General features: G+C 42.0%; 2 protein-coding genes across 13 annotated transcripts in view; both read left to right on the top strand.

The window, feature by feature from the left end:
* Window positions 1–4,034, top strand: part of SLC16A9 (solute carrier family 16 member 9) — a 54,313-nt gene extending 50,279 nt beyond the window's left edge. For all 8 annotated transcript variants that reach the window (XM_053388334.1, XM_053388332.1, XM_053388328.1 and 5 more), the window contains 3 exons: window positions 415–510; window positions 1,457–2,368; window positions 2,856–4,034. In XM_053388334.1, the coding sequence (XP_053244309.1) occupies window positions 415–510; window positions 1,457–2,368; window positions 2,856–3,040 (1,193 nt within the window). In that variant the 3' untranslated portion in view covers window positions 3,041–4,034. The remainder of the gene's footprint in view (window positions 1–414; window positions 511–1,456; window positions 2,369–2,855) is intronic.
* A 160-nt stretch (window positions 4,035–4,194) lies between these two features.
* On the top strand, window positions 4,195–22,132 carry LOC128413869 (protein FAM13A-like). 5 transcript variants are annotated; one of them, XR_008330497.1, is made up of 8 exons: window positions 4,195–4,392; window positions 9,019–9,133; window positions 11,502–11,661; window positions 13,379–13,588; window positions 15,814–16,000; window positions 17,835–17,973; window positions 18,753–18,868; window positions 21,090–22,132. XR_008330497.1 is itself a non-coding variant. In XM_053388342.1 (7 exons), the coding sequence occupies exons 2-7, from the start codon at window positions 9,104–9,106 to the stop codon at window positions 18,816–18,818; spliced, it is 792 nt and encodes a 263-aa protein (XP_053244317.1). In that variant the 5' UTR covers window positions 4,195–4,392; window positions 9,019–9,103; the 3' UTR covers window positions 18,819–19,101. The 5 variants fall into 5 exon arrangements, 3 of the variants coding, with proteins under 3 accessions (XP_053244317.1, XP_053244318.1, XP_053244319.1); XR_008330496.1 differs by having other exon boundaries at window positions 18,753–18,942; XM_053388342.1 differs by lacking the exon at window positions 21,090–22,132 and having other exon boundaries at window positions 18,753–19,101.
* The last annotated feature ends 710 nt before the right edge of the window (window positions 22,133–22,842 follow it).

Raw genomic sequence — 22,842 nt, 5'->3', positions numbered from 1 at the left:
TTTGAACAACCCCTAAAATAAAAAGGGGGTTGGAAGGGGTTGTGTGTCTCGATTTCAAAATTAAAATGTAAAATCTCCCTTTTATTAGTAGCAGCAAAGAATTATTATTATTATATTTCTATACCACTTAATATATAAAAAAATAACTAAGCGGCATACAAAAAACTGAAGCAACAGCAGACAACTTAATTCTTGTGCAGTTTTGATGAATTCAAAAAAGGCTTATAGGCAGCTTCCTCACGAGCCTTCTTCAGGTGAATGGAAGAAGCGTGTAGCATTGGGGGCGCTCTGTGAGTTTCACTTTCGAAATGGCTCTTTCTGTGCTGTTTTAATTTAATGAATCAAAACTGAACCATTAGCAGTGTTAATAACAAGAGTGCTCGATTCTTTGTGATTAATGCTTTGCCTTTTTAGGACTCGGGTGTGGCTTATTGTACACAGCAACAGTAACCATCACATGTCAGTATTTTGAAAAACGCAGAGGCCTTGCACTTGGTCTAATTTCAACAGGTATGGTTTTTATCTCTATTTTGAATTACCTTATACTGGTTTAGGACTTAGTTATGGTTTCATTAGCTGTGATTATTGCATCTTAAGTCTCATAGAAAAGTGAACTGTTTTGAATTTGGTTTGCAAACCATGGTTTGCATCTATAGTTGGTAAGCATTGTATTTATTGTAAAATATGTGTTCTGCAATATCTGGCAAACTCATCATAGCGAAGGAGACTGTGCCCAGGGGACCTGTGTGCTTTCTTAGTCTGCTGTCTAGATCAGACATCCCCAACCTTTGGCTCTCCAGATGTTTTGGACTACAATTCCCATCATCCCTGACCACTGGTCCTGTTAGCTAGAGATGATGGGAGTTGTAGGCCAAAACATCTGGAGGGCCACAGGCTGGGGATGCCTGGTTTGGATGTTAACAGTTGATGGGCCACTTCCAAGACCCATATTCTCTTACAAGTCTTTTACCTGTAAATAAAATTTTGAGTCAGACAATCTATAAAATAGAGAACTGGTACTTGTAGACATATAGCCATCCTAACATGGTTGTTTATTTATTTAAACATATCTGTTGCCTTTACAAAGAAAATTTATGCCCATAGTGATGTCCAATACAATTATCAGTAGTTCATCTATTATTTTAACTATTTAACTTTGCCAAGCACACCCACCTTGGTAATTGCAGCCCTTCAGCCATGGCATGACAGCCCACAGAGAAGCTTGATAAATTTCCTGTTTTTGCTTGCCTGCCTGGGAGTTCTCAAGTTCCTGCCAGGCCACAGTATGGGCTGGAGTTCTTTGTTCAGCTTGATGAAGAGGCCTGAACTGTGTTACGAACACAGGATTTATTATCCAGTTTCATAAATCACACGTTCAGTCAGTGGATTGTGTGGAGCATTGAAGTTGTAGGATATTTTATGAACTCATTTATATGTTTCCATTCTCTCCTTTCAGGATCAAGCGTTGGGGTTTTTATATATGCAGCATTACAGAGGGAGCTAATTGAACTGTATGGATTAGATGGGTGTCTGCTTATTGTTGGTGCATTGTCTCTAAATATATTAGCGTGTGGGAGTCTGATGAGACCTTTGCAGTCGTGTGGTTCTGCCTTACCAGAGAAACCAATCCTCGAGAAGGTTCCAGATCAATACCTCATGTATAATGAAAGAGAAAAGAACGCTTATGAAGAAAATGTACTTGAAAAAGCCAGCAGTGAAGGAAATGGTGTGAACCAAACATCCTGTGGTGACTGCAAGCAGGAGTCAGCAATAACTAAGAACAATCTATTAACAATAACACCACACGAGAGAGAGACTTACAGACGGAAAGTTGCAGAACGGACCTATTTCTGTAAACAGCTTGCCAAGAAAAAATGGCAGTTATATTTAGACTACTGGGGGGAAACGCTGGGACTTTTTAAAAACAAAGTATTTTCATCACTTTTTATTGCCATCTTCTTCTTTGACATTGGCGGCTTTCCTCCTTCATTGCTCATGGAAGACATTGCAAGAAGTTCCAATATTGGTGAAGATGACACTGTCATTCCTCTCATTTCTGTCATAGGCATCATGACTGCCATTGGGAAACTTGTTCTAGGAATACTGGCCGATTTTGAATGGATTAATACCTTATATCTATATGTCCTGACTTTGATATTGACTTCGGTGGCACTAGTATTGATTCCGTTTGCCCAAAATTACATCACACTGGCAATACTTTCAGGGGTTTTGGGTTTTCTGACAGGCAATTGGTCTATTTTTCCATATGTTACAACAAAAACTGTAGGAATCGAAAAATTAACACATGCATATGGCATACTGATGTTCTTTGCTGGACTTGGAAACAGTCTTGGACCACCAATTGTAGGTAAGGCTGTGTTTTAACAGGCATATATAAGTATTCTGAGGTACTTTACAGCAGTTTGTCTGCTCTCAATTTCTACCTGTTCAGTACTCAATTTCATAACTTCACTCATGTCTCCATGATGCAGCAGCCTGTTTGGCAGAACAGTAACCATAACTATGGTTTGTAGGTTCAGACACAATAGCAAACTACTGCAAATTGTGGTCCCCAAAGCAGCCTCAAACTGTGGATTAATGTCCTGGTTTGACAGCCCCTTGTAAGCCACAGCTTGGCTAGTCTCATGTGGCACGTGAATGCTGACAGTGTGTTGCTTCATTTGCTTGTGCAGAATATTTATTTTATAATTACAATGTTGTTTTCGGGGAAATGCAGCAAGTATTCTTCCTTTTACTTTTTAACTGCCTGGCTGAGAGTTAGTCGGTTGCTTTATTTATCTGTTCTGCAAAAGCTACTTCTGACAGCTTCTCTTTTTGTTGTTGTTGCTTTTCAGGTTGGTTTTATGACTGGACAAAGTCTTACGACATAGCATTCTACTTCAGCGGACTTTGTGTTCTGTTTGGAGGGCTGCTTCTGTTGGTGGCAGCGCTGCCATGTTGGAACACCATGAACGGTAGCAATCAAGCTGAAAAGCCACTTCCAAATATTTACTCCTACAAAGTTGCTTCCAGTGTGTAGGTGACAAGTGCGGAACAGTTGCTCCTCTTTTTATACTGCACAGCAAGATATTTTTAGTAATTTCCTCACTTATTTATGAGGCTAAAAAACCCCACAAAAATACATTTTTATACTACTTTGAAATGCTTTTAGCCAGCGCCTCTTGCCCGGACGGTGCACCCATTGCTGGGTGTGGCAGATGAAGCTCCGTTTTAGCACAAGGGGCCTTTTGCTGTTGCCAGCAGTGCTGGAAACCATAGGAGTGGATGGGGCTATTGAGCTCATATCCTGCTTGTGGGGTTCCTGTAGGCATCTGATGGACCGCTGTGAGAACAGGATGCTTGATTAAATGGGCTACTGGCCTGATCCAGTAGGTTCTTATGTTCTTCACAATCGGAAAGCCCTGCTTGTGCCTATACAGCTGCATTACAGCCTAAGGGCATTAATGTGTGTTCTTGAGCTCTAATGTACATGTCGAGCTCCTGTTGCAAGGGCTTGTTCACACACAGATCCTTTGTGTATACATGAAAGTGCACAAAGGTATCTGATACGCAGCCAGCAATGTTCTCCTGTGACTTCTTTTTTCTGACACGTAGTATATACTACAGTTTCACAAGTTAAATATTTTTCCAATGGAACAAAGTGTATTTTGAACCGACCTCTTGCTTTTGCTTGTCTTTGGCAAAAGACGGCACATTGCTTCTCTCTTCAGAAATCTCGATAACTATGTAGTGAAAGACCTTTAAGACAATCGGACCATTATCACCATGAATGTAATACGAATTTGAAGTGCTTGCTTCTTTGGTAAGGTAAATGCTTTCTGTTATACAATCTCATGTGTTGCCACAAGCAGGATTTGGGTCACATTACTTGTGAAGTGAACAGTATGGCATGAATTGCACTTCTAAATGCCACTGAAGATGCTGCTGTCCAAATATTTCACATTTCACTTCTCCAGAAAATGTGTTAAACCAAAATCTGTGAAACCAAGGAATAAATATAAGTTCTGAAACAACCACATGATTTTGAAATAGTTTCACCCTGTGTCAAAATTCCATTTTAGCAAAACTTGAAGGTTACTTTATTTTTTATTTTTTTTAAAAAACCCAACCCAAAACAAAACTATAGGCTCTTAAGTTTCAGGAATTTCACTTTTAAATGATCAGATGTTTTATGGTTGCAATTGACAAGCAATCAGCCAATAGTTTTCCCTATATAGGCTTGATAGAAACAACTGGTGCTGGCATACAGTATCAACTTCTTTGTAGACTGTTTCTGTTTATTGTCATTCAGCTCTTTATGCGAAGCACAACAAAATGGAAAATTTTGCAACATGGGGGGAAAACAACAACCTCAAAGAAGTTTACAAAAAGGTAATACAATTAAATTATTGATAAGAAGAATTGACCACAATAATTTAAGGATTTCCAGAAGTTAAAGTAACAATAAACTAAAAACAGATTAAAACTCTCACCATCTTTCTAATTATCTGGGTAGGCTTGTCTAAACAAAAATGTTTTTAGCAGGTGCCAAAAACAGTACAGTGAAGGTGTCTGCCTGGTATAGGCTAGATGTTCCGAAGTGTAGATGCTGCCACACTAAAAGACTGAGTTCTTACAAAGGGGGAAAGGGTTCTTACGTGGCACCCATAACAGTGCTAGTCCACTGACTGAAGTGGTTGAATATGATTTCGTAGTTACACTGCTCCCATGTTTTTACCGGCTTCATACACTAATGGTAACACCCTGAACTTGGCCTAGTAGCAAATTGGCAACCAGTGAAAATATCTGAGGACATGTCTTGTATACCGACAAGGCCTCAACTCTTGTCAGCAATCGTGCTGCAGCACTCTAACTGCAGCTTCTAGATCGAGCACAAGGGAAGCCCCACATAGGGTATTTTTCAAATAAAACTTTCCAAAAGACACATTTTCTTATCAATGATAAAATCAAGAGGGAAGAGGATAATTTCTGACTCAGAAACGGTTATGTGATTCAGTTCTTGGTGCATCAGCATCTCAAGTAGTTCAGAGATCCCAGATGGTCCTCCTTTTTAAAAAAAAATGTTTGCTTTGTCACACAAAAAAGCGAAGTAAAAACTGAGACTGTCCTCCATTTATGCAATTTATTCAGTAGAGGGCACCACTCAGCAGAGCAGAGGTTGTAAATACAGGACTGACATACAAGTGTTAAAAGCGGACCATCATAGTATATAAAGTGACATAAGACCAGTGCCGGATTTATGTATAAGCTAAACAAGCTATAGTTTAGGGCCCCACTCTCTTGGGGGGGCCCCCAAAATGTAAAGGAAAAAAACCTGGATGTACATTTCCAAAATATAAGAGATCATGGTTGAGTCTGTCCTCATTTTGCTGCTGCATTGCACTGATCTAAGCAATGACTTGGCATAGCACAAGGGTGCTGAAACATTTCCAGCCTGAGGATCCTGTTCCTTTCTGATCAACCTTCCAAGGATCACATGCCAGTGGTGAGCAGAAAAGCGAGTGGAGCCATGGATGTAATTTTTGCCTTTGTACAGAAGGCTGGTTTCTACACAAGCACATGCACCCCTTGCTATCTTCCATGCAGACAAGCAAGAAGCATTATCAGAGTTAAGGACACATTTGAGGTGTGAATCAGGGCCAGCAAAGATTATGGTTGGGGAGAATCATGAGAGGCCCAGAAGGCCATGTTTTCAAGTACTATGTGCAGAAAGAATTCAGTTCAGAGAACGCCTGGTGATTCATCTCCATCTTGTGGCTCAAAGGAGAAGTGAATGAAATTGCAATTTTATTTTTTGCTATTTTACCCCGCTTATGAGTAGCGCACTATACTCATACCATTTTAACAGCCACGGCTCCTACCCCCACCCCAAAGAATCGTGATAACTGTAGTTTGTTTGAGGTGCTGATTTTTATTATTATTATTATTATTATTATTATTGGGTTTTAAAAAATTGAACTTTAAGAAAAGACAACAACAAAAAGAAATATAGTCAAGTAAGTCATACTAAACCCCAAAGAAACAAAGCAATAGTTTTATGCAGGAGGGGTGTATGTAGCCGGTGGTCCAGTAACACAAATAGATCTGTATATGGTATCCACATATCTTAAAATCTTCCACTTGTGCTTGTTGAAGGTCATCTCATAAGCTGGGAGTTGTTGTCATCTCATAAGGGTGCTGGGAGTTGTTAGAAGACCCTCCTCACAGAGCTACAATTCCCAGCACCCTTGGCAAATGACAGTTCCCAGGATTACTGGGGAGATTTTGCTGTTAAAGCGGTATAAGAGTGCTTTAAATGTGTTGGTGTCTGTTTACAAGTCAAAAGTCAGTCCTCCGATCAACTGTAGCAACATCACTCTGGCAATATCAGTAGCCGCATTGGAATCTCCCAGAGAGGGTTTGTTTTTAATGAGAGGCAGTTAATTCTGAGCCTCTCAAGACAAAGAGAACTTTCCTCCGCCTTCTGGAAGGAAAGCCTTCAGCTGCCTGCCTGCTTCCTTGCGGCCTGCGGCAGTGAGCTTCGCTACACCTTGTAAGGCACAAACCCTTTGTGGTGTATGGCAGCAGGGGCTGCTGCTCAGGCTTGCTACTCCCAGGGTCTGTTGGGTGGGGCCTGCCTTAGTCACAAGGAGTCACAAAATGGTGGCAGAGCTCGGCACGGCTGACAAAATGCTGACGTTCTCGCCTCACATCTAATCCACCTTTGGAAATGGCTCAGTTCTCCCTCTCTTTTTTGACACCGTGATTTCCTGTCTTGTGATATTGTGACTTAGCCTCCCCATTTTAGGCAGAATTTGGAAGTCCATAAGCAATTAAATGAAAAAAACAAGGCTTTTTATCTTTTTCTGTTCCTGCCCCCACATATCTCTCAAGGTGGCCATCTGTGATTTCTTCTCCCGTTCTTTCCCAAACTCGGCTTGTACCTAGTCCGCCGCCTCCCCCCCAGCCCTTTTGTGTTCACTTTCTCCTTCCATAATTGCATTTCCTCTCTTATACTCTTCATTTCTATTCCAAGTTCGTTTATTTACTAAATATAACAATATGGCTGCTGCAGTTACTAAAGAGAGAGAGAGAGAAACCGTTCTTCTCATTTCAGCATCTCCTCTGGCCCCCTCTCCCCTCAGTTGGAGGGGAGGCCTTCCTTCCCTCTTCTAAACTTAGCTTTTCTGCCAACCACCTTTGCTCAACATGCAAGAGGTTGCCGGCGCTTCCTTTGCTCCGACCAAAAGGCTGCGAGGCACTGAGGCCTGCTTGGAAGTGGCTCAAGGCCCCCATTTGAGCAGCACGGCTGTATATCACACAATCCTCTTGAAAGCCTCAGTTTGCCATGTGGCATGAAGGGCTGCTTCTCAACAAACGCAGGCCCGAATATGTCTTGGGCCTGTGGAACTATTAGTGCAGTTGTTTGGATACTAGCCGCTGTGCATGTTTTATGTGTTCACTTTTACAGGAAGCAAAAGGAGATTTAACACTGGACAAGGCAATCCTAAACCCTGGCAGAGTGGCAGATGGACTGCTGTGTCCCAAACCCTAACGCTCACACCACTGAGGGCGGAAGGTGGAGTGGCTCCCCCCACAAAATTAGACCCCTTTGAGGATCTGCAGGGTTTTGGATCCAGCGACTCCAAAGAGACTCCAAAACAGACTGTTTTACAGCTGGTAGGAGAGCTACCAGTGATAGCTTCCAGTTCCCTCCGTGCTGGCAAAGTCCAGCAGATGGTCTCCTCAGCCTTATAATAATCCCCTCTAGAAACACGGATAAAAGGGTTAGGATTGCACTGTTACGATTACATCTCTTTTATGAGTTTTGTATGCATTGTGCAGCCATGTCAAAATGCACACACCTCATAGCTATTAAGCCCTTCCTGTTAGGTGGTATCAGTGTTAAGAAAAGATTTGTGAGAGATTGAGGTTCTATGGGAAAATATATTTCTGGCACCCAGCCTCCTATCTGGAGTGGATGTTGCCAGCCTTTTCTACCTGTGGGCACTTCTGGAGATTTAAGAAATGTCATGGGCCCCACGCACACACCACAACCTGTTATATTGGCTACAACAGAATTCTTCTTTCAAGCCTGATTTCAGTGGGGCAAAGGGACCGCAATGGCACCGGGGAAGGCCTTTGTGTGCACATGTGAACCTGCAGTCACTGGATTGGAAACCCCTGGTTCAGGGAATGCAATGGTGGTGACCTCATAGCATTAAAAGTGACAAAAGTTCTGCAACAGAAAAAGCAACCTGTATAAATCATGCACGTAGCGCAAATGTGCATTAGTTGTCCCATTTAAAAAATATTTTCTGCTAGCCATAGCATAGAACAATATTTTCTGCACAAAACCACATTCACACCTGAATTCTGCAAACAACATACCGGTAAATGACGCACATAAAGCATGTGTTTGTATATTTTTCTATTTGCATAATTTAGTCTGCTTCCACTAGCCATGGTGAGGAGAATGCGTGGCACAGAAATGGTAAATCCTGGCAACTGGGAATCGCCCCAAGCCCCAGTATTTCACCAGACATTGCCTATTCACTTTTGCAGTCCCACCCCCTCTGAATAAGAGCTAGAATATTACCAAGAAGAAAGGTGGGATCCTCACAATTCGGCACACTATTTTGAACGCTATGACTCTCTAGTTTTCATCTGTAAGCAATGGTATCTCCTGGGTAAGAAGTGGTCAGGGTTGGCAGGAAGGAATAATTGGCAGCTCTGCTAGTTACTTCCCCGTGGAATGCAAAAGTTGAATGTCAAGCAGGCTGTGAGCATGTCGGAAGTTATTCTGTGCTGCTGCTGTGTGTGTGTGTTAGGCACTATGGTAACACCATTGGCTCTGACACCTCAGTAACTTTTTGTAGCTACAGAGCTGACTGAGTAAAAATTATTGTTAGAGGAGGAAAAATAAACTAGATTATTTAATTTAGATCAGGCTAGATTAAAGTAAGAATCTGCATGTAACGATAAATTTATTTTAATGTATTGAATGGTTGCATGCAGAGTTGCTGAGAAGATGACATGGACTGACCAAGGAACATGACATTCTGACATTCGGCACAGTGGAGCTTGATTGATCAGGCTTAACATGGGAACAGGTGCCTCCATTTCGATCTGTGTAAGTGGAATGTTACTAGCTAATTGTTTCTAACTGGTGACTGCTCTACATCTGAAAAAGCAAAAGAGGTCTTTATTTTATCTCTGAAGATTAAAAAAATGCAGAGACTGCCAGAATCAGAAATAACATTCCTTAATATTTGAAGGAGACAAAGGTTGTTTTTACAAATCATGAACTTGCACTATCAATTCAATCAGTGTTCTTGTTTTTTCTCCTGACTGCATTTTATTTTTCAACACCCTGATTGATTGCAAGCATATTTACTTGGAAGCAAGCCCCATTGATTTCAGTATGATTTGCTCTAAAAACAAACAAACAAAAAACTAGTAAAACACAGTCGTTGAGATTCACATTTAATACTGCATTACAATGAATTCTGCACTACCTGGCTTAGGATGGCATGTGGGAGCTGAGGCTGGTGTTCGTAATTCAAATGTAAAAGGTCAAAGATGGATGTTCCAAGTTTTATTGCAATTATTCAGTGCTCAGTGGAGAGATTACATTGCAATTTCCCTGGCTCCCTTGAAAACAGGAGTATTTGTCAACAAGGGGTGGTAATCAACTAAATTTTACTCCGAGCAGACCATTGAAATCAATGGACCTAACTTAGGTTAATTAATTGTCGTGGGTAAAACATGAGTAAAACTTTCTTGACTACCACCCCTGTTTTGGGAACTGCAAATTAGTTAGTTTCACCTATAAATGCAAGCTTAACCAAGTTCTCACCCCCTTCCTAGTTAGATTAGGCCAAAGGCCCATCTAGTCCAGTATTCTGTTCTCATGGTGCCAACCAGATGCTGATGGAAAACACACAAGCAAGATTTGACTGCAACAGTATTCTCTTGACTTGGGATTCCCAGAACCTGGTATTCAGAGGCATACTGCCTCCATCACTGGAGATCACACATAGCTATAATGGCTAGTGGCTACTGATAGCCCACCCTTTCTTGAAAATCATGAAATTTAGAATTGCAGCAGCTATTATTTTCCTGACATAGCTGGTACAGTTTGACTCTTCATTCTGTTTAGAGCAGAGTAAATCACAATTAAATCAGTGGGATTCACTCCAAAGTAAAGGTACATCAGATTGCAGTCTTAAGGCCGTCCATTTCTAGCAGGAATTATATCTGCATATTTTTGTCATGGCAACAGAAGTAAACAACCCAGCAGAGCGCATAATTTTACTCCGTTCCGCTGTTATAAATCTGTAGAGCAAGAAGTGTATTATGTAAATGACACTAGAGTATTTTGACCTGAAAAGAAGATACAAATAGATGTTTTAAATTTATCAACATTATAAATACTAGCTAATAAGTAAAAGATCAAGATGTATTAAATTCAGTGTGAGATCTGCAATGATGATTCATGCATGATATTTAACTTACATCTCAGCTACTCACTTTTAGGTAATCTGTGATTTTATCTTTTTTAAATAGCCCCTACTTGTGGCTTTTGGGAAAATTACAAAAAAGTTTGAATTGTATTTCCTTCCTTCCTTCCTTCCTTGGAAGAGATCATATTCAAAGTCAATAATCCATTATTTATGCAGAAGTTACTTTGTGCATTAGGAAGACTAGCCTTTGCTGAAAACCTGCATCATGAAGAATGGATTGTTTGACTATTTTAGTTTATAATGCAGCTGCAATTTTCTAAAACATGTAATAAATAAAAATATTAAAATGTTTGGATATTATTATTATTTTTAAAAAAATACTTAGTAAAGTTGAGGCATCTGTAAAACTGCCAGTCCTATGTGCAACTGCTGGGTATTTTGAAGGTGTTTGAGCATTCTATCAGGCTATAACAGAACTGCAGATCCACCCTCTCAGTTTGGCTGAGGAACCAGAAACCCTTTTCTTGAACTCTGTCTCTTCAACTGGTCATTGCAAGAACCTCACAACTAAAGACTAATGTCTGTGTCTCCTTTCCCCCCTTCTCCCTCCCAATCCCTTTTCCTTTTGTGTCATGTCTTTGAGAAGTCAAGAAATTTGGCATGGTTAGATAAAATCTTAGTCTAATCACTTGAATTTTGATACAGTGGTGGTATACAGAACAAACCAATAACTAGAAAAACCAAAGCTTGGAATTATTTGGACGGGAATCTTTTTTATGACTCAAGTTGCTTTAAAGGGCAATAATGGGAGCAGTGGGAACCTCTGATTTTGCTCTGCTGGCAGAACCAAATTTCCATTGCCAATTTGAGATTCCCCCCCCGCTCCCAATAGTTTGTATGAATACAATACATTTTTAACCCCATCCCCACAAAAAACTTTCCAAGCTCATTAGATCTCTTCTGCTCTTTCAATTTCTTTTGCATCAATGGTGCAAAGAGGCCTCAAGAAGATGTTGCATTTCTTTCTGTTTGCAGCAGTCGTTATCCTCTGTAGAAATTAAGTACTGTCGAAATAAAGTTGGACCACAACCTCAGAGAACTTTTGGCATCCCTCTTGACTACTTTGCCCAAGAGGAAACTCAATGTCCTGTTCCTTCCGTTGTCAAGTACTTGGTGGAATATTTAGAAGAGTTTGGTAAGTTCATTATCTTTAGCTGAACTTTGTAAGAATTTCTTTTGTTCCTTTCAATAAAAATGCTGAGCTCAGCACTGAATTTCTGTGGCTTCCTGATCTGGTTAGGAAGCAGCATTTGAAGTAGGGATTTCATATGGCCTGTGGCTCTGTCCAGAACAATTATGACATCATTGATCCTGTGCTCTGCTTCAGGCCTCTGATGTGGGCATCTGGTGAAGTGTCTATGATGTCATCAATCCTGGGTATGCCCAAAGGCACTTTCTGGGTTCTGAAATAGAGGGTGACATCCAATATTAGTCATACTCTGCTTAGATCCATTAAAATCAAAAGACTTAAGTCAATTTTTTCATTGGTGAATCCCAACTCTTTCCCTACCATTGACACATCTTTAAAGAAAATGTTTGGAGAAATTTTTGCAAAGCTACCTTCTTTTCCTAGGGGAATGAGAAAAAGAAAAATCTCAGAAATTTCCCCATAAGACTGTCTTCTGAGAATTTTTGTCTCAACCCATTTTTGGGGTGGGTGGGTGAGAGAGAACACAAAATCTGTTCTTGGTAACAGACACCTGCCTTACCTCTAGTCATATATTCTTTGCAAATAACCACTTGTAAAACAATAAAGCAGAAGTTAAGTACCATATTTTTCGCCCTATAGGACGCACCGGCCCATAGGACGCACCTAGTTTTTTTGGGGGGAAATCAAGGAAAAAATTTTTATTCCTCCCCCAGGTTTCCGCAGCCATCCCCAAGCTAGAAGAGGGAGACGGAGCGCTCCGTCTCCCTCTTCTGCCTTCAGGGACAGCCTCTCTAGCCTCCGTGGGGCAGCGGCTTGCCCCGCTGTCCCCCGAGCTTGTGGGGCTGGCGATGGGGAGAAGCAAGCTTGCTTCTCTCCCCCCCCGCCAGCCTCCAGACCAGATCTGGGAATAGCGGGGTGGCAGCGCTGCGCCTCCCCACTGTCCCCCGAGCTTGTGGGCTGTAGGCTGCTGCCCACAAGCCTTGCGAGCCCGCGGGACCTCCCGCTGGGCTTCCAAGACTTGCAGATAGCTTCCTGAAGCCTGGAGAGCGAGAGGGGTTGGTGCGCACTGACCCCTCTCGCTCTCCAGGCTTCAGCGAAAGCCTGCATTCGCCCCATAGGACGCACACACATTTCCCCTTCATTTTTGGAGGGGGAAAAGTGCGTCCTATAGGGCGAAAAATATGGTATATCAATAAATGATTTTCATGTAGGTAACCTGAAGGAATAGTTATGCAAATTTGTTAGATACAGAGCTAAGAACCATTTTAGAACTGACACCAGGCCTCCCATTGATTTTGACAGATCAGGACTGTGTATTTATTCACTACTATTCATAATGTTCATACACTGAAATGATAGATTTATCTTATTTCTATGGGGGGAAGTGTTTTAGTGCCATGTACTTCTCATATTACTTAAAGAAAATGTTTTCTTGCTTACAAAGATGCTGATTAACTACCAGGTTGTTTAGTTTTGTTGCCATGACAAAAGCATACCCAGAAACTATTCCTACCATACATGAACAAATTTAGAGATGCGGTCATGCATCTGAGACAGTATGTGAGGAAGCAGGTGTTCTCCCCCCCCTACTTTTTTGGGGTATTTTTTCAAATCCTAGTGTTCCCACAACCCCCTCCTTCTGCATGGATGTTAGTATGAAAACAAATTTGCTGTTACTATAGGATGCTGCCTATTTCAATAGGTCTGAATCACAAAGGCCTATTTCGGATCAGTGGCTCAGTGACCAAAATCAAAGCGCTGAAGGAGAAGTATGACCAAGGAGAAGAGGTGGATCTTGTTAACGAAGGAGATGCCAATTCCATTGCCAGCCTGCTTAAACTCTTCCTGAATGAGCTCCCAGTCGCTGTTATCCCTGACTATCTGTGCGCCAATATTTTAGATACTTTTGAAGGTAAAACAATTACATATTTTTGTTCAAGTGGGCATGTTGCCACATCTTGGAAAGATATACGTGCAAAGGGTCTTGATCAGGGAGAGGGTTGAAATGGTTGATACATATATTTTGGTCTATTCTGTAATTAGAAGCCAGTTTGTCAAACATGACAAACGTCAAACACAAATGAAGGCGTTTGACCTTGAGCATAAGAGGTGCTGAACAAACTCAGAGAATGGTGAACACTACATGGATCTGCTCAAGATTGCATAATGGTTTGTGGCCATTGGTATCAATTTGTGTACACTGACTTGCTGTCACCCTCTTCATCGAGCTTTAAAATTCTTTATCTATATTCTCTTGTGTTCCCCCTTCTTACCCTTTTCACTTCTTCTGTGCTTCTCAAACTCACATGTTAATTAACTGCAGGTTGCTCTGCTCTCATCTATATCACTACATATGCCTGGAAAGGTTTTTCCGTCTCTGCTCATCAGACCACATTCCTCTTTTCCAATAACCCTCAAGACAAACTTTGTTTAGCAAAATCTTTTTGGTACCTCCTAACACCATTTTGGGGCTGATCTACTTATGCAGAGAAATCATGCAACTTCCTGGAACCTAGTTCAGACTGCAAGTGAGGATTGCATGTTTACATGCTTTCCTAGGTTGAAAAAAGCCCCAAACAAAACCAAACCCCTAACCCTCTCTGCTTGTGTGGTGATGTCAAGAAGGAGGGTTCTAGCTTTCTCCTTGCTGAGGACTCCTCCCCCCAACAAATAGGGGAGCATCTCCTACCAGCAGTTTGAAGTGGTGCAACTCCCAGAAGGCCATTTCCTGTGAAATGTCTCTATGTGCAGATTGGCCGTCATTTGTTTCTCTCCTACCCACTGACTGTCTCCGTGTCCATTCCTGCTATTCATGATCATTGATCATAAACATTTGTCCTTTCTCAGTTTTGTCGGTGTAACACAGAGTTGGGTTTGCGTGTTACTAAGAAGTTGCAGTGCTGGAAGCCGAGGTTGTTTGTACACCTTCTGCTTGCACTTTCTACATAATGTGCAAAAGGGGAATGTACATGTCTCTCCCATGGGGAGAATTTCAAGAGCATATGATGTTCATACACTAAGGTCACCAGATGTATTTCAATGAATCCAGGGACACTATAAATAAATAAATAAAAAATTTTATATAATAAAAAAGGAAAAAAGTTATTTTTTTAAAAAAAGAAGTAATATCTTCTCATCTGTGGTCTCCTCTGGGTCCTGGCCTTTCTTGAAGCACTAGCTGTGCTTTCCCCCTTCCTCCCTCCCTCTCCCACCTTGCACTGCGATCCCCTATAGTCTTACCCAGGAGTAAGCATTAGCAGAAACCCCCTCCTCCTGCTTCTGCCCTGCCCGCCTGTCTGGCCATCTTCTGCACAGGCATCGTCCGGTGGCTGCCTTGGTACGCCCAATCAGCGTGTCCCGGAGCAGAGCGAACGGGAGGAGGCGCGCTTGGGTTGGATCAGCTCATCTCCTGCTCGCCTCTCATCCGCGATGGCCAACAACGAGCTGGCCAACAAGCTGAGCTGCCGCTTGCAAGTCGAGGAGCACAATGGTGAAGCCAAGCAGCAGCCGCAGCTGCCCAAGCACCACCCGGAGGCTGAGCTGGAGCCCAAGCCGATGGCCTTGGGCAGCGGTGCTGACGGCGAGCTGAGCGCCAAGTTGCAGTGGCGCACCGAACTCAAGGACCCTGCACAGCTCTCGCCTGGTGGCGGCACCCAGCACTGTGTCTTCAGTCCCTACACCTAGTCCCCATATGATATGTCTTGTGCGCAGCACATCATATGGGGACTTCCAGTGAGGCAAGATGGCAGGCGCCTCCTGAAGCCAGCCAGAGCCAACTGCGCTACCAGGCTGGCTCCGGGCTGCTGAGACTGCCACTGCCACGTTTCCCGGGGACATAAGATGAAATCCGGGGACATTCCGGGGATGGAATTTGTCCGGGGACAAATTTGCAAATCCGGGGACTGTCCCCGGGAAACGGGGACGTCTGGTAACCCTATCATGCACCTCACTGTTGCACAGGACGTCACTCATGTTTATGCTGTCATTGCTTCTCTGCCACCCATCTGGGCAGTGACCATCTTACCTCAGTACAAAACACCTTGCACATGCTTGGTACTCAGTAAGTATGAAACACTAGCAATAATAACTACAACTTATGCTAACCTTAGTTAATGATTAACATTTAATCCTTCACAGATAATAAAAACGACATGGCAGACTGCCCAGGATGCACCCTAAGAAGGCTATTAAGCAGCCTACCAAAAGCCCACTATAGCCTTTTCCATTTCCTTATTAGATTTCTGGTCAAAGTGGCAGCACATAGCGATGAGAACCACATGACAATGGAGAACCTTGCCATTGTTTTTGGCCCCACCCTTTTCCGGTAAGATGTTGTTATGACTGCTGTATAATATGTAAATTCCCTTTTCCTGTGGTATAACTTTCCTGGCAACATTCCTTTAGTCTGCAGGTGGGGGCTTGGATGTTCCCTCTACAGAAGCCCTCAACCTTTCTTGGATATGTTATGTCTAGATATACATGCAAGAGAGAAGGGTTCTGGCCTAGTTGAGAGATTAATTTTCCATTTACAAGGAGTTGTTCCCACGTGGGAGCTTTCAAGCTTATTTCACTGCCTGAAGTGGGATAGTTCAGGAAACGGTTTACGCAAATGATTTTGCTGGTTGTGTATCCTGGTCCCGAGGGTAACATGCTTAAACTGACTTAAAATGCAAGTGTCCTCTGAGTTTCCATGTGCCTTGGAATTTACAAGTTTGTAAGTAATGGCAGAATTACCTTGTAATTCTGTTTGTAAGTAATGGCAGTTTGTTCGCCATGTTCAGTCTTGGAGCTCCTCCAGATGTGCTTTTCATTGTGCGTTCATGATGATGTGTGTTCATGATGGTATCAGGGCTGTTATACACAATTCTCCTTTAAATACTGTTTTCTCTTGCAGAAATTTTAGGACAGATGTTTTAGGACTGCTTTTGTTTTCATGCATTAGTGCATGTCCCATAACTTCTAACTGAAATCCTGTAACTTTCCATACCACAAATGTTCTGGTTTATTTATTTATTTTGTCCCGCAGTTGTCATGCTATAGTGCAAGTGTCCCTCTAAATGACCATAGTATTGAGGAAGCATTGTGGAACCACTGACAAAGTAGAATTATGTGTGGCTGGTGCATTCCACCACTAATGCTGCAGTCCAATGACATGGTGTAGAATACATCTGCAGAAAATAAAAGAAAGACACACATGGAGGAGACCTTGGTCCAACTACAATCAGAGTTACCAAACTGCAATTACTTTGAAAGTGGCTTCCTTGACATTGCTGGTGCATTTCCCCCTCTGTGGCTATCTGTTCTCCCAGCCTGTCTGCTGGGGACCTTGACTGCATTAAATTATCACTTAATTATAGTGAGTGACAATTTAATATTCAGCTTCAGAATTTATATGGGCCTGAGAGGATGCACAGCATTAGACTATGAAGTATGCCACCGTTTTACAACCCTCTTTTGATGTACCATAACTTATATAGCCTTCATAATTACACCAATAATCGCTTTATTGAATTAACAGCAGGACCAAACACCCAAATATTTTTAATGTCTGGATTAAACAGAAACTTACTGTTTACAGTGTCATTAAAAATGAATGAATCTCTTCCCCACCACCACAACATTTTCATTTTCCATTAGAGAACAACAGCATCATTGGCCATGTTATATATAATGCGCACGCTGTGTGCATGCTGTGAGCTTTCAGTTTCTTGCAATATTTGGATGACTTTAGCATGGAGTTACCAGATTTTATCCAGATATTTTAATAACAGTTTTATTATACATACAAATAACTATTGCCAAAGCAGGATAGTAAGCACAATTCCTAACAATAATTCAGGTTAGAAGTATGCTACATCAAATATGTACTGACTTGTTAAAAGCAAGCGCAGAAAAGGCTTCTTTCTTTTTCTCTCCCTCTCCTTATGGCAAGTTCAGCAAAAATTGTCGCTGATCACACACACACACGAGCTGTCTACAACATGCACATTTATCTTTTCATTTCCTCCTTTTATAAAACATAACGGCAAGCACTTAAAACATTTATGTTCTGTAAGTTCCTTTCTAATGACCACCAGACTGGGTGGTTGATGATTCATAGGGCTAGAGTATGAGGACCATTAAACTGATGGCATTCCATTTTCTTTTTTCCTTTTCAGAATTCCTTGCAGCCCCTCAGCTCATAAAAAACAAGCAGTATGCAATGGCATTCTCCTATATATTCTTCAGCACCATGAGGAGATATTTGTGGTCTGCCCTGACACTCATTTCTCACTGACAGAGGCAGGTGACCCCCAGGTAAGGAGCTATTAAGGGAGACTGAGTCAACAGATAATTTCTCATTAACTCCTAGGTATGTATTTTTCTCAACTACACTGTGAAGTCACCCCATGGTCAATGCTTGGTTTATCAGTAGCACATCGAGTGCAGATGGGAAACTTGGTTTTTAAATGATAATTTCCCCTGCCAAAGAATACAAATGATCAGCTTTAAAGAGAATGTTGTTTAAACTGAAGGCGCTAATAAATTGTTCCAGGGCAAGTGAGTTTAAAGCTATTTTTTTGTCAAGTTTCATGTAAGGGTCTTAAATATAGTGCACTTTATAATTATGATATATCTGGTTTAATAATGGAATGATATATATTATGTTGTAATTACATAATCAGTAAATATGAAAAACTATATATTGTGTGTTGGGGAAAAGCTTTTAAAAACTAGGGGAAAGGGTTCCAGCCTTGTCTTTTTATTGACAAGCTGGTTTTCTAGGTGTAAAGATGTTTTTAGGAGAAGTGGCCTTTCAAACATAGAGTCAAGAGACAATTTCACCATTTGATAAGCTGTTTGTGTGAACTTGGCTGCAATGCAGTTTAGATTCTGGGGGTTAATGACAGAGGACATATATGCCTCTAATATATGGTGAAGGGGGTTGAAAATGACCTTTTGATCTCTCTTGCACAGTTATAAATCTATTATAAAGAATAGGTTATTAACAGTTTTCAACATAACATCACTCTGCTCCTTCCCCCTTATTTCCGCCTCACCATCCCATTCCAATCATTTGTACGCTTCCCCCACAGATTCTCTCCCCTGCCCCATTGTCCCAAGAGCTGACACAACAGACAGAGGAAATCCATCATCCATAATGTATGCGGCAAGCAACCTAAGTCTGGCTGGCCCCTTCCCTCCACATGGTGTCAGTATTGCGTTTTGGAATCTCACTGTTCCACTTGGTGGCAACTGGCTCGATTTTAACCTGCAGTTTTCAAGGTCTTTTTTTTACAGTTTGCCCCTTCTTCTGTTCACATGCACAGCAATGTCATCATGACTGATTTATAACAACTCAAAGGATCCCTTTGGATAAACAGATGTTTGGGGACATAGGTGTGCAAATTTATATCCTTAATTAAAACACTGAGATGCAAAGAACATTCCCTCCGCCGGTCCTGTAATGGGTGGGGGAGCTGTGAGACTCTGCAAGGGTTTCCTCTCAAGCAAAGGCCCTTTCGAAGCCTCACCACTGGACAGGAAGAGCCTGGCAAACTCCACAAGGACTTCCAGAATGCCTCTCTCTTGCTGAGAGGGAGTCATTCTGGAGAGCTTTGCCGCTGCCCCTAGGGATGGGGAGGAATAGCAGCAATCAAAATAGGTGGTGAATCAATTCCTACTCTACCTCCTATTTCCAACCATATGTGATTCTTTCTTAGTAGCATCTATAACTTTGGCCCACTCATTGATTTGACACTTGAAATGACTTTTAAAACAAACAGTTGAATGTGCATAGGCAGTATCATATGCCAAAGGCACAAATCCTGTTGCTAACAAAAGTGTCTGACCTCTGTTGATAATATTACTATAGCTATTGTGTGTGTGTGTGACAACAAACGGCTCTTCTCCTTTTTTCTGAAGAATGGATTCAAGGCTGGGCCTTTGGATGTTGATAAATCTTGCCCCATCCCTTTGAAAACTCTTTGGGGATGACTCTCAATTCCCTGACATGTTTTCGGTTATAGGATGATTACTGCCATGCTCTGTCAGTAAAATGTTACTAGCTGCACTTTGCCCCTTGTTTCTGGAAGGCTAATGCTGTAGGCTGTAGTGTGCTTCTCTCTCTCTAGATGCTGCTGTTTGCCATCTGTCTCTCGTTTGTTCCAAGAGGACAAATTACTCTAGGTTCTGTGCTAATCCAAAGCAATAGGCAGTAACATTTCTACTCCCCTCCACAAAATCTCTCCAGCCATCCAGACGATGCACAATTGGAAATAATTTCCACTGATAATACCTTCGGAGTTTAGGAAAATTATTTCACAAAGCGAAGCAAACAAAGCTGGGGTGAATTTCCGCTGTGACTCCACAAGAAATGGCATTATATCCCTGTTGTCTTTATTTCTCAGTGTTCTGAAAGCACCTAGGAATTAAGTGCTCTTGTGTATGTGAGAAAGGGGAAGTTGAGTGCAGCTTCACATGTATGTGCACGCTTAAGTGTCTGGAGACAGAGCTCTGCAGAGAATGACACATTGCAGGCACATTTTGCTACTGGTCAACACCCCCCCAAGAAACCTTGGGTGATGGCTGTGGGCTGGGCCAGCAAATGTGAAACTCTGGGTCATTTCCTCTGCTGTTTTCTACCCCATTGCTTTTCACTTGCTTACCTCTCCCCCCACACACTTCTTTCCTTTGACCCATTCCCATTTTTCCAAAGATTCCATTAATCCACCCCCACTCCTACTTGCTAACAGAAGATATAAGCTGCCTCCCACAGGGTCAGGCTTTTCCGCCACCCTATTGACTTCAGATGTGCCCAACACAAGCAGAAGCTTTGCCTCTGGTGGAAACTGTCTCCATTTAATGGGAGAGGCCAGCTATTGAACTAGAAACCTGAAAGCTGTATTTTCCGCTGAGGCTTCTCTTGCCCCTAGAATAGAGGCTGCAGTTGGTGTGGATCAGATTCTGACAGCGAAAGGTCAGCACAGCTGAACCATGCCTGTCCACACCACCTTTCCCTTCCATCTTCTACTGTTTTCAAGCGATTCTCTTTTCTCCTATCTGATTTCACACACGCACCCATGTTTATCTATCCAGTGGGTGTCATGTTAATTTTATGCCCTGGGTGCCAGATTCCTTTAGGCTCCCCCTGCAGACACCCACACACTCTTTTCTTGTTCCAAAGTATGGAGCCGTATTTGGAAGAACACAAGAAGCCAGATATGGAGGCAGCCAAAATTAATTTCTCCCTTCCCCTCCTGCACTGCCAATCTCTGGGAACAAAATGAATAGCTTTGACTTAGAATCTTTTTCACTGGTCAGGTTGAGTGGGACCTTCTAAAAATAACAATATGTTCTATTTTCCTGCTGCTGTAACTCTACTGCACAAATATCTTTTATCAACACAGTTAATATTTGCATATTTCTCTTAGGAAATATAACAAGGAGTCTGCCAAGTCCATCGAGCAAAGGGAATATTTTCTGAATTCAGCTGCTTGATCTGTTTTTTATAATCATTATTTGTGCTTCAAGTCTGACCTTCACATCCCTCAACATGAAATCCATGTCAGTAAAGTCCCTGTTATTTGATCTTACATTTACAGTCCATAGGGTGCTGCCTTTGCACAGAGCAGTGCTAGACATTGCAAAATAAACAAACAACCACCAAAAACCCAACAGCACTGCCCCCCCCCCCCCGCTGAGTTTTCCTCTTCCTCTCTTTTGGATTTGGCCTGCCTCATTCTGGATATTGTTGTTCTGAGTTTTCTCTGCCCCTGATAGTCCTGTAGATATCGGGACATGTGGTAAATGGGAGCAGATGTTATAGAGCGGGGCAGGGGAGGAGGAACTTGGCAGGGGGCTGCTCTTTTTGGCAGTAGCAGCTCTGTATTTTGTAACATCTAGGTACAAACACACACTGCTTCCACTTGGCTTGGTCCCATGAGGCTGTTTTATGTGTGTGGATACTGCAGCCTCCCACACAAAGCCAGTGGCACAAGTCTTTCTCAGGTGACTTCAGTCTCAGTGGTACAGATAAGTATCAGCTTGGGGACAGGATACCTAGCAGTCCACCTTCCTCTTTACAATATACCTCTGGTTGGTCGCTCAGATCTTCCAAGGGGGCCTTTCTGATGAGAAAAATGATGGGATGCAATTTTATAGCATCTTGCAAGCAGGCCTTTTTGGTAGTGGCACCACTCTCTGGAACATAAACCATGTGATGTTCATGAGGTAGCAATACCTTCTGAAGACCCATCAATTTATGCAGGCTTTCTCTGGCCTGTAAGCTTCATTGCACTGCTCCATTTTACTGATGTATTCTTTGCTTTTATTGATGTGGGGTTTTTTTTGTATTTTGGTTAACTGTTGTAATATAGATCTTTTAATGATCTTAACTGTTTCATGTGAGCTGTTTAGAAACGTCACTCATTAACTGGCACATAGATATTATAAATAAAAATGAATGAAAGAATAATATGGGCTGAAATATTTGTGGACTGTTTAAGTGTGTGTGTGTGTAAATATTCTCTGGGAGAGGTAGAATTCGCCAGGAGTTTGGGTGAGGGCAAACAATAAATTTCTCAGAAAACTTTCTCCTGAGAAATCTTGGCTCACATAATCTTGAATGAACCTCCGTTGTTAGTTCATATAGGTGAACTCCATATTTGTATATGCAGCCTTTGTGTGTATATGTGCCCAGTTTTGATGGAAATATAGAACTACACTCTATCTATCTATCTATCTATCTATCTCCATACCTTGGTGGAAGTGCAGGGATCAGTGCCTGAATTTTCCCTCTACCCTTTTTACTGTCCAGTTCTTCCACATGCCATATACCCTCTTTAATAGCTAAGGAGGCCCTGAGTATCTGCTGTGGAATCCTTGCACATAGCAAAGCCAGTGTGTACACTCAGGACATGTGGGTCACTGACCAGGCCCATTTGGGCCTCACCATTTTCCTGCACGAAGTGACCCCATGCTGTAGGGATCACCTAGCACTCGGCCACAGATGTCCATTAGAAGAGACCAGTAATGGGTAAGCAAGCTCTTTCGAAGGGAATCTTCTCTGCCGTTTGTGGAATGCCTAATCAGGAACCACAGGGCTCCGGCAATCTAGTAAGCACTGCAATAGGATGTATTTATGTGGGTATTTACCATGAATTCTGCGATATGTTTAAAAAATGA

Source organism: Podarcis raffonei, chromosome 5, assembly GCF_027172205.1.
Source record: "Podarcis raffonei isolate rPodRaf1 chromosome 5, rPodRaf1.pri, whole genome shotgun sequence".
Taxonomy (NCBI): Eukaryota; Metazoa; Chordata; class Lepidosauria; order Squamata; family Lacertidae; genus Podarcis; species Podarcis raffonei.
This window is presented reverse-complemented; position numbering and strand designations above follow the sequence as displayed.

Coding starts and splice junctions, on each gene's coding strand:
- LOC128413869 (XM_053388342.1), top strand. CDS start 9,104: ATGGGAACAGGTGCCTCCATTTCGATCTGT. Junction 9,134..11,501: donor GTGCCTCCATTTCGATCTGT/GTAAGTGGAATG, acceptor TTCTGTTTGCAG/CAGTCGTTATCCTCTGTAGA. Junction 13,589..15,813: donor TATTTTAGATACTTTTGAAG/GTAAAACAATTA, acceptor AATCCTTCACAG/ATAATAAAAACGACATGGCA.